Source organism: Acartia tonsa, chromosome 4 (genome assembly GCF_053477335.1).
Source record: "Acartia tonsa isolate MP-2025a chromosome 4, ASM5347733v1, whole genome shotgun sequence".
Lineage (NCBI taxonomy): Eukaryota > Metazoa > Arthropoda > Copepoda > Calanoida > Acartiidae > Acartia > Acartia tonsa.
In genome coordinates, this window is record NC_137263.1 from 5,500,519 (window position 1) to 5,517,035 (window position 16,517).

The following is a 16,517-nucleotide window of genomic DNA, read 5'->3' on the forward strand; positions in this document are numbered from 1 at the left end:
CTAATCAAAGCGTTTAATACTAAAATATCTTTAATTTTCACCTCCAAAAAACAAGTACATTTATGTTCATAAGAGCAAAGCAACAACAAGTTAAAACTATTTTTAAAAGAAAATATAACAGCAAACTGTAATACAGTAGTAGTTTAAATAATATTGTTCCATGGTAAGTAAATGCTCTGTTTTAACGACGAAGACTTACTTTTTAACATATCTTTTCGCATAATTTTACTGACAATTTTATGTGTGTTGATTTTGCTAAACGCCTGTACTTAGTTGGGGTTCAACGTTTTAAAAATGTACATGAACGTTCAAGCTAAAAGTTACCTTCCCTCCAAAAAAAACAATAAATTTTGTACTTATAGCAGATACATATATATATATATTATGTAATATGTTTTGTTTTTTGCCTCTTTTAATATCTTTGCTATAGTGACATGGGACAGATAAATCATTGTTCTATAATATAAAACAATGTTCATTGTTCTTCAAAAGTAGGTTAAAACTTACAATATAAGAACAGAAGGGTTCAGAACAAGAAACAATATTTATAGCGACAGAGAGTTTAAAATAAATACAAAATCATAATAAATATGTTAAAAAAGAAATTAGGAAAAAATTGTTAAAAGGAATGATAAAGGGAAACTAGAAGAGATACAGGGAAGAGAAAATAAGGAGAAAATAAAAGAAGTAGTTACAGACACCAATGGTTACTGAAATGATATGTAAAAATTTAAAAAGATGGTACACTGAGCAAAACAGCTCGACATGCCTACAATAATGACTTACTGAAAAGCCCCACTGCATAAAAACAAAAGAGAAAGATTCTAAGAACCATCTTCAATTTGTAAATCTTTCAACAGAAGAGAAATTGTCCTACTGAGATGAAAATTAAAAACCAAATAATAATTCAATTCATCAAGGAAAAGAATATTAGGAGCTGGCAACTGCTGTTTTTATTGAATATGAGAAAAAACAGCCGCTAATGTATATAACATCAGAGATCTAAAGGGATAATACAATTTATGTACATCCCAAATAATGATACACAAAATTCCCCCTCCGGTAGATTACAATTAGTGGTTGAAATTCTTGGACTCTTTAATGTAACCAATAAAAATGCATTAAAAGTCCCCAAAGTTTTAAAGACAACTAATAAGAAAACGTTATCATAAAACTTTGGTGACTATACAACAAAAACAGCCAAATATCCACTCCCTTTCTGATAAAACATAACCCTAGAAGGATTTATATACATAGAAGTAATTGCGCAATAAAATTAATTTTCATTTAAAGAGTACAAATAATAAAAGTAAAGAAAACCACCTTAATTAAAATCAGAATTTAATTAAAATATAACAAAAAAAATTTTTTTTTGAAAATCCAAGCTTTATTAATTTAACATAGAATTTTAATATTATTTTTTTCAGACTGACAATGCTTGATTAATATTAGTAAACTTCTCTCAATAGGAATCAGGTTTACAGGGAATAATATTGTATCTGATAACAAACGTAATTTTTCATGAAGCTTTCCTTAGTGCCTATAAGAAATGACGCCATTGGCCTACCATTAGTCAATTAAAATAGATAATGGCCTGTCTTGATCATTTGTATTGTACATTTACAACGTCATTTTTTTATTTGGCAATGTAAAGAGCTTCAAAACTAACGCATTTTCTTATATTTTAGCAACGTGTTTTACTTTTGGAGTGCGCGTGGATGCCGTTACTTACTTAATATTCTAGCAGACAATAAAATAGTGAGAATATGATGAATAGTTTCTGCTGGACCCTTCCTTTTATTCTGGTATCTATACAAGGTAAAATCTGTCATTTTTATGAGCCCAGCTACTCTATAATAAAGGTTCTTATGATTGTCCGTCCATGCAAATATTTAAAATAAAACTAATATATCTTCCTAGTTTTAAAAATACTGAAACATAATTTAACTTAAAATTTCATTATACATCTTATGAAGTAATTTTTCAATAATACCAGCCAAAATTAGAATTTTTATTTCTTGAAATATGCAATGAGTTGCGTAGTTTTTTAATATAGGTTGGCTTAAATTGATTAATGTATATGAGCATTACTTACCAAATGTTATAAAATATTTTACTGGTCTGTAATTTGGTTTTTCTAATTATACGTAGATTGCGTTTGCTTTATTGCTAGCTTTTTTTAAAGCAAATAATCTGAAGAATAATTGTTTTTTATATAAGAAAAAAAGAATTTCATACTTAAAAAGTTTTAATTTAAAAATATTGGGATACGTTGGAATTCATTACCTGTAAATTCTAAACCTGTATTACTGGATAATAATACTATTTTTAGTTTGTAAAAAACAATTTTTTTTCCACATGAATATAAAAATCTGAATAGAAACAATCTTGAAAAGATGAAAATATTTTTGTTAACTATTGTATTTTTTTATTTTGTACTCGTAGGTATTTTTTTATATATTCAAAGGGTTTTATTTTTCACATAGAGAAAAATCCATTCATTCCCAACAGGTTGAAGTAGGAGTCGTGCTTAGAAAGGGAAGAGGGGGGTGGGAGGTGTAAACTTAATGTTTTGAACCTCTATTATTTTTTTCGATGTTCACAAATTCAATCCTTAACATCAAATTTTATACATGCTTTAAAATGGGTAAATCTTAAATAATTATCCAATTTTTCAGAACCTTTCACCTCTCAGCGGCATTTATAAAAAATTAATTGTACGTTTGATAAGAAAAAAGAAGATATTTTAAAGAAAAATTCTTTACAAATTTCAAAGATTATATGGATTAGGAAAATTATTTACATGTAATACCAAATTATAGCTAAGGTGATGAAAACTTATTATTGGGAAATTTTTTCTTTTTTATACATGTAATACCAAAGTATAGATGAGATGATAATTGATTTATTAACAATTATGTTTCTTTTTAAAAGCGAAGCTTTTCTATAATTAGGGTCGGTCCATCCGTACGTCCGTCCGTCCGTCCGTCACGGATAGCTTTTTTCGTTAATTTAGGCATGTTAGAATTGTCCTATCGATTTCAAACTTTGCATGGTGATTCCTGTAATAGTTACGTACGATTTAGAAAGCGTAGCAACTCTATAATCCTTACCAAAATGTCCGTACGTTCATTTTAAAGATGTTGATTTTTTACTTTTTTAACAACAAATTTTTATATGATCTAATTATCCGATTGATCTGATTTTTTGTATACTGATTCCTGGGACATCAAAGTACAATATTATAAGCGAAGCAACTCTGTAATTAAGTCCTAAAAATGTAAGTATGTCCATAAACATTATTCTGTAATAAGCAGTTTTTCAACAAATTTACATACAATTTTGCATCGACTCTTATACATTTATATTCTGACTATTCAGTTCTGACACTATACAAGTGTTAATGTCCGTTTGTCCTACCGTTTCAGCGCTTCGCTTTTATGGATGTTGTCATCCTTGTTTATACAGTAATTAAGTTTAAATAAAAACATTTTTGAAAATGAATAATTGTCTGACAGTATCAAATTTAGAGTAGCTACACTGTTGTTAAACAAGGATGACAACATCCATAAAAGCGAAGCTCTGAAACGGTAGGACAAACGGACATTAACAATTGTATAATGTCAGAACTGAATAATCAGAATGCGAATGTATAAGAGTCAAAGCAAAATTGTAAGTAAGTTTGTTGAAAAACTGCTTGATACAGGATAATGATTATGGACATAATTACATTTTTAGGACTTATAGAGTAGATTATAGAGTTGCTTCGCTTATAATATTGTACTTTGTTGTCCCAGGAATCAGTATACCAAAATCAGACCAATCGGATAATTAGGTCACATACGAATTTGTTGTTAAAAATGTAAAAAAATCAACATGTTTAAAATGGACGTACGGACATTCTGGTAATGATTATAGAGTTGTTACGCTTTCTAACTCGTACCTAACTATTACAGGAATCACCATGCAAAATTTGAAATCGATAGGACAATTCTAAGATGCCTAAATTGACAAAAAAAGCTATTTAAAAAAGTAAAAAATCAACATGTTTAAAATGGACGTATGGACATTTTGGTAATGATTATAGAGTTGCTACGCTTTCTAAATCGTACCTAACTACTAAAGGAATCACCATGGAAAATTTGAAATCGATAGGACAATTCTAACATGTCTAAATTAACGAAAAAGCTATCCGTGACGGACGGACGGACGGACCGACCCTAATTATAGAAAAGCTTCGCTTTTAAAAAGTGCAATATTTGTGAAATCATAATTTCACAGTTTGTTTGTTTTCATCAGGGCTCGACAACCGTGTCTTTAGGCAAGCAGCTGCTTAAGAGTGGGGTCGAAAAGCTAGAGCTGTGGCTGTTTAAGCCTAAGTGATGCTTAGAATTCCTATGATAAAATTTAATAGCTGCAGCTGTGGGTAGATGCGGGTTCGCTCGGCTTTTGTCGAATTAACTTCAGCTTCTTAAATTCCATGTGGCTTAAGTTGCTGCATTTGAGATTCGCTTCAGGAATAAGGTATAACCAACAAGCGAAATAAATCCAAAATAATATTTGGGGGGCAAATGGAGAGGTCGTCAATTTTACGATGTGTTGCTCCCCCAACGACAGCTGAAAAACACGTATAGGTTTCGTGATTTTTTCCCGAATTAATAAGTTATTGGTAGAGGCTGGGTTCGCTTTAGCTAAGTCAGTCTTAGGGTGTATGAATTGAAATTTGATGGCTGCGGCTTATTTGAATGGCTTTATAAAGCTGCGCAGCTGAATACGGCTGTCAAGCCCTGGTTTTTTATTAGGGTTGGGCCGGATACTTTTTTGGCCGTATACTGGATATCCGCCTGATTCTAATGCCGGATATCCGGTTCTGGCCGGATATCTGGCCAAGGTTCGATATCCGGCAATTTACCGGATAGCCGGATATCCGGCGTCAAAAATCAGCTGGATATCATGTAACCGGATAGTTTTAATATCCGGTATCCGGCCGGATAACCGGCCAAACCGGATATCCGGCCCAACCCTAGTTTTTATTGTAAAATAGCATCAAAGCGAGTTAAATTGAATTAGAACATATTTTCACGCATCTTCTTCCCCCTCCCCCCAAGTGGTCCACCCACTTCCCTGCATCATTTAGTGAGCTCCAAGAACACTTTATTTGCTACCGTTGCATGTTTACTATTCTCATCTAACAGAGACCTTAGTTTCAAGATACATGTAGTTTTTAAGCTTGACTTTGTTGAGACCATTCCTCTAACAAGAAGGAGGTTGGAGTGATCCATAATTTTTTTTTTTCGTGGGGGGATGTGTTCTTTAAGATTGTAAAGGAGAACCATATCGGTCATTTAGTGGTCAGAGAGATCCTTTGCTACAGACCTTGCTTTTAAGTACAGTTCCTTAATTCAAATATCTACCTTATTGTAGTAAAAAGAACCCATTACTTTTCTATACCAGTGAACAACGAATATGGAATAGTAAATTAGAAATGTTTTTGTGTACCTAACTGTGATAGTTATTGCACCAGAGGCAAACTATTTTCCACTAATTGTCTCAAGATGGCGAGATATATTTACCTAACCCCTTTATAAATCTATGTAATCTAAAGTTTTGAAATGCACAGCGTATCCTACAGATCTTTTCTTCCATCAACTATGTATCTACTGCCATTATTTCAACAATCATTACCCTTTATGTTATACTCTATCATCACTCATTTTTAAAAACAAGAATGTTTGATTATTGGTTTACATATAAGCTCCTTTGAAAAGTTGAGAGCTGTTAATAAAATCAAAATTAAGAAAATATTATATACATCATTTTTTATTAAATATTATAAACATAGTACATATTATTTTCTTAAATCGTCTGTAACAGTTAGGGAGTTGAATCCATTTTTATAGAAGCAGAAATATAATCTATGATTATGGTTTGGACCCTCTAAAACTGTAATCTACCTTTCCACTTTCCCCTCTCTTGGTGAAGATATCTTCAACGCTGATACGATTTTTGAAATGTAAGAGTCTACTTTCCCTTCTCTTGGTGAAGATATCTTCAACGCCGATACGATTTTTGAAATGTAAGATTCCACTTTCCCCTCTCTTGGTGAAGATATCTTCAACGCTGATACGATTTTTGAAATTTAAGATTCCACTTTTACCTCTCTTGGTAAAGATATCTTCAACAAGAGAGACAAAAGTGGAATCTTATATTTCAAAAATCGTATCGGCGTTGAAGATATCTTCACCAAGAGAGGGGAAAGTGGAAGGGTAGATTACAGTTTTAGAGGGTCCAAACCATAATCATAGATTATATTTCTGCTTCTATAAAAATGGATTCAACTCCCTAACTGTATAAAATGTTTTTTTATGATTTAAACAATTGATAAATTAAAATTTTCGTTGTTTGTTAAATTCTATAATAAGCTTCTTCATAAAATCAATAAACATTAAAAAATAAAATGAATCAATTAGCGCAATTATGGATGGCCAATTTCTCTTTAAAAAAAATTAAATTTAAATCAATAGAAAGTGAGGAGGAAAATATGCTTTGGAAATAGTTGCAAAGAAAATATTTAACTGTGTTTGTGTGTGTGAACTAAAGTGAAAGAGATATGGTAAGAATAAATATTTAGGAAGAGAGAAGGAGAGAGAGAAAGTTTGGTTTGTCTTGGCGCTAAAGTTATTTGACTAGTGAAAAGATTTGGGTGTGATTTGGCAGCCACGTATACAGCTTTTAAAGTTATGAATAATACTTTAGTCCTGCTGCCATCATCAGCAATGTGTATGAAGTGAGGGAACTATACTCCCCCCCCCCCCCCACCCCATCCCCCCCCATATATATACCCACAACCATATTGGCAAATCTGAAATTAATTCAATTAGAATGCAGGGAATATTTCAAAACTTTATTACATTAAATAGAAAAGGAGAAAGAGAGAGAGGGGGTGGTATAATATGAGGCGAGGAAAAGAGAGAGATATGGAGAGACAGATTCTAAATGAGAGATTTACTGAATGCAAAAATATTTTGCAATGGAAGATTATTCCAAATCCACTATTTTAATTTCTTTTATTTTCATCTCAACCTGTTGGAAATTTTCCTTTTTTTCTCCACTGATTATTTAAGATCCAAAACCTATGCATCTATAAAAACATTTCATTCGTTAAATATCAAAAAATTTAGAAAATTAAATGCACTTATCAGAGTATAGGTTAACAATTGATTTATTAATGATTATTATTCAAAGTTAACTTTTTCCTCTTTGTCTTGGAAACATTTTATCATATATTTCATAAATAAGAACACAGTAATAGTGTCTGACTGATTATGACGTAACAAAAAAAAATAGCCAATGAGAGGCCACTATAAATTTTACCATTGGTCAATAACGGCCTCTTCTTGGCTATTTTTTTTGTTACGTCATAATCAGTCAGACACTATTACTGTGTTCCATAAATAAATCGATTTTTGAAACCACATATCCCTCCCCAATTTTGATTTTGAACTAGAAAATCTCCTTAATATTTCTAAACTAACTGAATGAAGCCTAAAACTATAAAAAAAATACATCAAAAAGTTGGAGATGGTAATAACAGATATGTTTGTAATATAATTTTTAAAATATTCTGTACATAATTTCTGCTCCTTCTCCAAATAAAAAAATTACTGTATTACATTTAAAAAATGATTTTATTCTATTTGCCTAGGTTCTGGACAGATAAAAGACACAGGTAGAGACACACTAACCTTCCGCCACATGAACAAGCGCTCAGAGATAACCATGATGAAGGATGGCCTGGTCCTGCGCTCAGGCACCAGAACTCGCGCCATCAACAAGCGGTCAGAGCTACGCTTCAACCATGGTTACCAGTACCTGGAGGAACATGTGAGCAAGGCAGATAATATCACTGAGGACGGGGTGGCCATCCTCCCTTCACGGTCGCCAGACGTGATCGCCATGGCGGGCAGCGATATTCGTCTGTCTTGCTTTGTTCATAATATTCAAAATAAAACAGTAAGTTTCGTTTTCTGTATGCATACCTATTTTTCTAGGAAAGTTTATCATCAATTTTGTAATAGGTTATTTAAAAGTAAATAAACATTTCGAAGTGTAGGAAAGAAATGGTTAGGTTATTCAAAAGCAAATTAACTATAACAATAGTTACAAACACAGCTAGATCTTTTATTGCTTGACCTTGTCTGGAAGTCCTAGCAATGCAAACGTTACCTGTATGTGGTCCAAAGAAATATCTAAACACTCCATATTTACAAATATGCGATGACAAAATTTATGTAAAGAAGGTGTATCAACTATTTTTTTTATAGCTAGCCGGTTCTTTTAGTAAGTAGTAGATGTAAAATTTTTCATAGAATTCAGATATGCAATCGGTTTTTTTGTAGACCTCTTATTTTTTAAGTAATTTAAGTTTAAAAAAAAAAAAATTAAGTCGATTTTAAGGTACTAAAATGCAACAAAAAAAAGAAAGAAAATGGTCATTATGAACAAAAATAGTAAGATCTTTAATTTGACACCTTACTTTTTCAATTCTGTCAGGTAATTATTGAAAAAATCGATTTTTTTAAACCCACGAGAATAAAAACTTTGAACTTAATTTTATTATTTCACAAATAAAAAAATATGGGTTCATATATACCATTAGAATCAGAAAAATATTACGAATCCATTGTAAGCAAAATTGAAAAAAAAAGTTTACAATATAGTATATAAACTACAATAAAAGGAATTATATGAAAATATCATATTATGTTGTACAGGCAACGTCTTAATTCTTCAATTGAGTATAAAAATGGGAAGGGGGTAAAGAGGGGGTAAAGAGGGGGTAAAAAAGGAAAGACAATAGTGTTGTCTGAACAAAAAAAATAATTTGGCCATTTCTGTAATTTTTTAATTTTTTAATTTTTTTCAATTTTGCTTACAATGGATTCGTAATATTTTTCTGATTCTAATGGTATATATGAACCCATGTTTTTTATGTCTGTTTGAGAAAATATTTAGGTCTAAAGTTTTTATTATACCGAGGTTAAAAAAATAGATTTTTTCAATAATTACTCAACAGAATTTTAAAAGTAAGGTGTCAAATTAAAGATCTTACTATTTTTGTTCTTACTGACCATTTTCTTCTTTTATTTTGTTGCGTTTTAGTACCTTAAAACCGACTTAATTATTTTTTTTAAAAACTTAAATTACTTAAAAAATAAGAGGTCTACAAAAAAACCGATTGCATATTTGAATTCTATGAAAAATTTTACATCTACTACTTACTAAAAGAACCGGCTAGCTATAAAAAAAAAAGTTGATACAACTTCTTTGATGGATTTATAAAAACTTTTGATATGCACGAAAATTTATTTTTTTGTTAGAATTATTTTTCAGTGAGATTTATTTATTTTATTTTTGTAGGTCTCCTGGATCCGTCATTCAGACGTGCACATCCTAACATTTGGTAGATATGCATACACACAAGATTCCAGGATTTCCTCCATTCATCCAGCGGAAGCCTCAGTTTATAAGCTCAGAATATCTTCAGTTCAAAAGAGGTGAGTTTATAAATTTGTTGCGGATGCATCTGTTTTGTTGGTGTGTGGCAGGGACCATTTTTTCTTTTTTTTTTCATATTGGTTGCAGCGAAAGCATCATTAGACCTGTTCATTATTCTTACTTCTTTTAAAATAATTTGTTTGTGTACTAGTATACAAATACCTTAGTTTGCCAAAAACTTAAGATGTGTATCATATGTTGATTTCTCTTTTTGTTTATTGAAAACAAGGACAACTCAATGTATGTTTGATCGAAATTCAATAATTTAAAAAAAAAGTGTGCTTACATGTGTAATTATCTTAATTTGGTTGTTAGTATTTCCGCAAAAAAGAACTGCATAGAGACTGTCCGAGTGATGGACTTACAGAATATTTAAAGAATAACGTAGCTTTGCTACTAAAAACGCCATCTAAGCGAAATTAATAATTAATTAAGTTTCTTCTTGTGAAATTTTTAGAAAAATAATACATTTTAACTGGTGATATTGTTTCACAAGTGGTCATATGTTACAAAACTTTGCCGAACATCCCGATTGACGTCATCCCATCTAATGTGATGTAAATCATTTTGTTGGAGATTCTATTTCTAGCTTCAATAAAATGTTAAAGCGACTACGACACAGGTCATATTTATGCTCAACCTTGTAGTATAATAAGTTTCTAGGAATTTAGATGAATTTTCTGATTAATTCGAGCTTTAGAGTGAGAAAAGTACAAATATTGGACAGGTCTAAGGAGCATAGACAGACACACCATGTATATATAATATATGCATTAAAATATTTTAATAAAGATGTACTCAGTAAATTTGAAAAGGATTATGTTATTTTTTTAATAAATAGTACTTTCCTGCAGGGCTCTTTATTTAGCACTAGCACCTAATTTCTTATTTTAAATTTTAAAAGAAAAAGTAAAAATATTTTTTTTTTTTGGGGGGGGGGGGGGTGGGAGTATTTTTCATTTTTTGGGGGGTTTAGGGTGTCCCCCCCCCCTCAAGAAAATAGTTTTAAACCTTCCTGGGACCTATGAAAAGCTACCCAGTAAAGGATAACTCGATCGGTTCAGCAGTGACCGAGATCATTTGGTACAAACAAACAGACAAATATCCTTTTACTTTATTACAAGGACTAGCGGCTACGCCCCTAGAGGCCTCTAGTGGCACTTTCAATGTTTGGTGTTTTAAAAAATAATAAGATACTTTGCAATGTTGCGATGGAGTCTCTATTAAATTGCTACGATACTTTGCAATGTTATGTAGGAGTCTCTATTCGAGGAAAAACAAATTTCCTAATAGTTATTTCTTACATCGTATTATAAACGGCTTTCCGCGGATATAGAAAGTACAATAATGAGATTAAAACCAGTTTTTTAGCCCCAAGGTGCCGAAGGCACCGGCTAAAAAAACTGGTTTTAATCTTATGATTGTACATTTCTATATTCGTAGAAAGCTGGATATAATACGATGCTAGACATAGTTTTTTCGTATGGATGAGAACCGGTTCCTATCCACCGGATTCGAATGAATACGAGAAACGTACTTACCACATTATAAAATCACCTGAATCGCAAATGATTAGAATAACACAAACTATCCCTATCCCCGGGATTTACGCTTATCATCAAAATACCTCATCATTTTTCAAGGTGTCCGTTGTCGATTAAGAAAAATTTGCGGATTTTCCCAAATCCAGCTTTTGGAAATGTGATAGAAGACCTTTAGCGGAAGTGTTGACACACCATTCTTATACATACAAAGTTCAATACTTTCTGCTTACCATAGGACAGGATTCAATGAAATCTTGAAACCAATTTCCCCAGTTCCATAGAAATAAAGCTATAACCATACACGTTATTAAGAATTAAGGCACCAATGTACTTATACTCGCATGTGAACTTACAGTATAAAGATTTCAACTCAGTAAAACAAGGATGGTAATGCAAAATAGATGCGGAGCATTGAAATTAAGTTTAAAAGTACACTATTTTTTTGTAAGCTTTTTATTTATATTTTTAAACAAGGATGACAATGCGCTTTACTAGCAGATTTTACAATATTGAAGAACTATGATATTTTTGATAGCCTAGAAAAATCCAATGTCATTAGATATACGAAAAACGCTTAATATATACCCCATCGTAACATGAATCTTCATGATAGGTTTATCATCCATAGAGCAAATTTTTGATCAGGTACATCCAGAACGGATGGACGGACATTGCGTCATGGACATAATAAACTTCGTTTCTAAAACGATGTACATATATTTTAATTTGAGTAGGAAAACAAAACGCGGAAAGTACCCAAAAATGTGTAAAAGACCTAGAAATGTGGTTGGCCACTTTTTGCTGACTATGAATATGTAAACTGATACAATAACCCATAAAAAATGCACAAAATTTGGCAACAAACATTGAATTTACAGCGCAAGTTCGACGAAACTTTAACAAACAATTAGGTTTTTTGGACAAAAATGAAACATTACATAACAAGGACAATTATTTCCTTAACTAGCTTGCCAATTATAATCTGACGACATTTTTAGCGTGAAAAAAGCTAAATGATTTGTTTTGTAGGTAGATATTTTGAATTTTAATTCCTATCTAAATGTGAATGACATAAATCATATATTTTATGGAATATGTTTTATCTTTCAAACTCCGTCAATAAATAAGAAGTATGTATAAGCAATTTTATAACTTCCTCGGTCTGAATAGTTATAGGAGCTTCACAAAAAGAAAAGAAAAATAAACTCTATTTAAAGCTAATGAAAATCAAAACTTATTTCTTTAATTTTGATTATGTCTAAAAATTAGAAATCTTTATCCCGGTGTGCTACATGCTAGAGTGTCTTTTTCAAAGTCTTTCTCCAATTTAATTCTGATTTAAATAAAGGTTCCAAAAGTTTTAAAGCAAACGAATCATGAAATATTTGGATACTAGTATAATTTACAGTCCAATGTTGTTAAATGAAAATGGTCTAAGTATAATCCTAATTCACTGTCTTGTCTTAGAGACTATTGGCGCATCCCTTAGTTTTTTCTTAAAATGCAAAAGTACAAAAAAAAACTAGAATATGTACATAGTAAAAATATTTCTTTTCCTTTTATAGTTATGCAAACTTTAAAAAAATATGCAGTATGCAAATATGAATTTTAGCCAACCCCTGACTTGAAAAAAAAACTGTACCTGGATATCCGTATTGATTGTGTATGTGTATTGTGTAAGTCTAGTTTTATACATCAGATCTTTCTGATTCTTCATTGATCCGAATATGTTGTCTTAAGCTTACACTTTAAAAGTTGAGAAATAAACCCAGATTTAAAATTTATTTTTCTAAAATAACGTTAAAAACTGTTAAAGTAATTTTGAAATAATGCAATGTTTATGCTAGGAAAAAAATCACCTGATTAATATTTTATGTTGATTTTATTGTGTAATGTTAACTGCTATCACTTTAATACTTTTTATCAAAAGTGTAAAAAAAAGGCAGTGGAATGTTTTATAAGTAAAATTATTTAGATCCCTCACTCTGTAACCATATTTCTACATAAACTCTTCTAATACTTCCATTCTGAAAATGTTTTTTACCATTACTGGTGGTTTTCTGAAAATTTGTATAACTTCCTTTGTTTTGATTTTGTAATTATCCATGAAATGATACTATTTTAGTAAAGAAATAAATTATTTAAAATGTTTCAAATAATTTATTTCAATACCATTATGATTTAAGGAAAGCTTTGTAAGAAATGCATTTATCAAGACACAAATGTTCTTATTTGACATTTGTTAAGCCCATAAGACATGCCACATTATATTATTTCATATAATATACATATAAATTAAAGAGGGATATTCTCACAAAATTTGCTAAATTGTAAGTGTGGTTAAATTTAAGGCCGCAGATTTGAATGGATTTTTTTACTATTAGCTGCTTGGATTAGACTTATAGTGAGGCTTAAAGTTGTTGTTGCTAGCTCTGTTGCTGATTTTTTTTGGCTGTGCCTTTGTTGGTTGGTTGTGGCTGAATGGAACTTCGGCTTTTAGTGATTCCCTTAGGCAGCGCGGCTGAGATATATTCCATGACTTATGTAAGCCGCGTGGCTGACATTGAACTTCTGTAAATCTTGTAGCTTTATGCGGCAGGGCTGTGATTGAGTCTGGTTTTTCATATTTTCATATTTTCCTCTTTGATATTAATTTTATTCTAATTTCAGTGATGCTGGTATCTACGAGTGTCAGGTGTCGACGTCGCCCCCCATAGGGCACTACATCAACCTGACCGTGGTGGAGCCAGAGACTGAGATTATAGGGGGCAGGGAGATGTACGTCGACACTGGCAGCACCATTAACCTCACCTGTATAACAAGGTAGGAAGTTTAAGTTTAATATTACATTAATAAATATAGGAATTGCAAAGCTCTAAAACTGCAGGAAACTAGCAACGTGACGCAAAGCAAATTAAGAATTTACCCGATCTAACCCAATTAAAAGAAGCATTACAAATACTTCTGTGTAATATAAATATAATATCAAAATTACAACATTGGTTTAAAGGCCGATTTTTACCTATAAACAAATTTGTGCTGCACTACATATTATCCTTTGTAAGCCTACAGATAACAAGAGTAACAACATTCATTAAAGAGAAGATTAAACACTAGTTTTTACTTTCTAGTCTCATTTAATTAAGAAATTAAGAAAAATATTTATTATTCTGATAAGTAATGTATTGATGTTACTTAATCTTTTTGTATTTAAATTTTTAAATGTACCTTTCCCCCTCTTAGGGATAGGACCCATATAAGCCCCCCCCCCCTTCCTAACATAAATTCTATAATTCCATTTTAGATTTCAAAACAAAGTTTTATTTAGGCTACATCCATTTCTTTAATTGGGGCGGAGGAACTCATGTTATAAAAAAAAAATTCTAAAGGAACGAAGCATATGAGACGACAATTACGGAGTAACAGGCTTAAAACAGAAAAGCTTCGCTTTAAATATTTGTGCAACCTTTGAGGACAAAAGGTTTGCTGGTGTGTCTCCTAACTTAGCTCCGGGAAACTAACATATTTTATAATTTCAAAGAAAGGAGAAACTTCATATAGAAAGGACAATTTTTTTTATAGAATGACAAGTTTTAAAGATTTTATTGAATTTGAAAAAGTGACTAAGGACTAGTTTTAGAGGTCAGATATAGTTTCTTGAAGGTGATGAACATCACAATGTCTTTGGAGAGACAAACCACTGCACAATTAGACACCTGTTTTATACGTAGTTTAAACCTTCTTTAAAAAAAATATCCAATATTTTTAAAGGTATAAAAAAATATAGAAAAAATAATTAGTCCACCTCTGTGTTATAAATAGCAACACTGCAAAGAATATATTTTCTTTCCCTTTCTCGAATCATTCCAAATTATTTAAACAAAGTTTAAATGGTGCTTAAAATTTAAATGTCAACTCTAAGAAAAACTGGTTATTGAATCTATTAGATTATATATCGTGTTAAAAGACAAGATATATGAAATGTATATATTGTTTATGTATATTATATTAAAGATTTTGGCTTTTGTAGCCAATTGGGTGCAACTATCCAGGCCATTCAATTAAGCTCCTAAATTTTTACGAAGGCAATTATGACCAAAAGTATAAGCTCTTTATATAAAACTTTTGGTTAAAGTATCCCGAATGACGTCATATTAGATAAAGGGCTTATTTGGCAAAATTTTTTCAAATTAATCCCCTTTCTTTATAAATATTATAAAGTTGCTTAAAATCTACGAGCTAACAATTTACAGCGAAGAAAAAAATATTGTTCATTACCAAAATTGAGTAAAGTATTGACGAATGAACGAAATATACTTTTTATATATAAAGATGCTACGCTTTCAAAAATATTTTGCTGCAGTCTGACAAAGTTTCAACAATCAATCTTTTAATTTAAACAGTATCTAGCTTCATAAGGATAATTCGAAATTGATATTTTTAAATTTAATTACTCTTGTCATAAAAATCTTTTATTATTGTTTATTTTCATCTGTGTCTTATGCGAATATGCAATACAATGCGATTTTTAAAACAGGCGGAAATAAAAAAAATAGGGTAAACTTAAGTGCTTTATTTGCAAAAGGATTCAAATACAAATAATTAGAATTTTATACTGTTCATAATGCCACATATTGGCAATAAAAAAAAACAAAAGTAAAACCGCTCGATATTCTCAAAAATGCAGGATTTAGCTTTTTGGCGACTGTTTTTCAGCGATGTGTTGCTGTGGTTTTTTGTTGCGGCTTCGCTTGAACTAAAGCTTCGGTTTCAGGGAAGTAAAGATGTCCATTGCGACTCCGTGGATTTCGAGCACTAAGATTGAATTAATCAAAATTGTCTTTTCCCTCTTTCCCTGTTTGAAAGAATTCAAATGCATATTAGAGTACAAATCAACTCAAAATTTAATCCTTTTATCTGTGTCATTTAGTTCTTTATTGGAAAAACAACAAACGAATTCTTTTGTGTAAATTTGAAAATAACCAAAAATTAAATTGGAAAACTAGAATTATAACTATATCTATAAATAGCACAGCAATAACAAGGTAAATTTTTCAGTATAAAAACCAATCACTTTAATTATTACTCCCCCCCCCCCCACACTATTCCTCCAACAGCTATAGAGTAATTGTGCTACTAGATACTGTTCTTTTATATCATTACCAGCTGGTACTCCCCTAGAGGGCTCTAGGAGCACTTAAAGCACATCAGTTTAAATTTTAAAAATATTTTTTTTTCTTTGGAGATACCCTATCAAAAAATAGTTTAAAATCTTTCTGGACCTATAAGTAGCTTCATTGTAATGGTGGTCCATATCTGTTGAGCGGTTAGAAAGATCTTTCTGTACAGACAAAAAGCTTACTTCTTTATATAACAGGACATTTATATCATTTTAAATATATATTTATCCTTATT

The 16,517-nt window shown here is 31.0% G+C and overlaps 1 protein-coding gene across 1 annotated transcript in view; it reads left to right on the forward strand.

Annotated features, from left to right (window-relative positions):
- The first annotated feature begins 1,755 nt into the window (after positions 1–1,755).
- LOC145318196 (uncharacterized) overlaps positions 1,756–16,517 on the forward strand; it is a 28,958-nt gene continuing 14,196 nt past the window's right edge. Inside the window, exons 1-4 of the mRNA XM_080159537.1 lie at positions 1,756–1,818; positions 7,706–8,013; positions 9,421–9,557; positions 13,773–13,925. Of these exons, the coding sequence (XP_080015663.1) occupies positions 1,767–1,818; positions 7,706–8,013; positions 9,421–9,557; positions 13,773–13,925 (650 nt within the window). The 5' untranslated portion in view covers positions 1,756–1,766. The remainder of the gene's footprint in view (positions 1,819–7,705; positions 8,014–9,420; positions 9,558–13,772; positions 13,926–16,517) is intronic.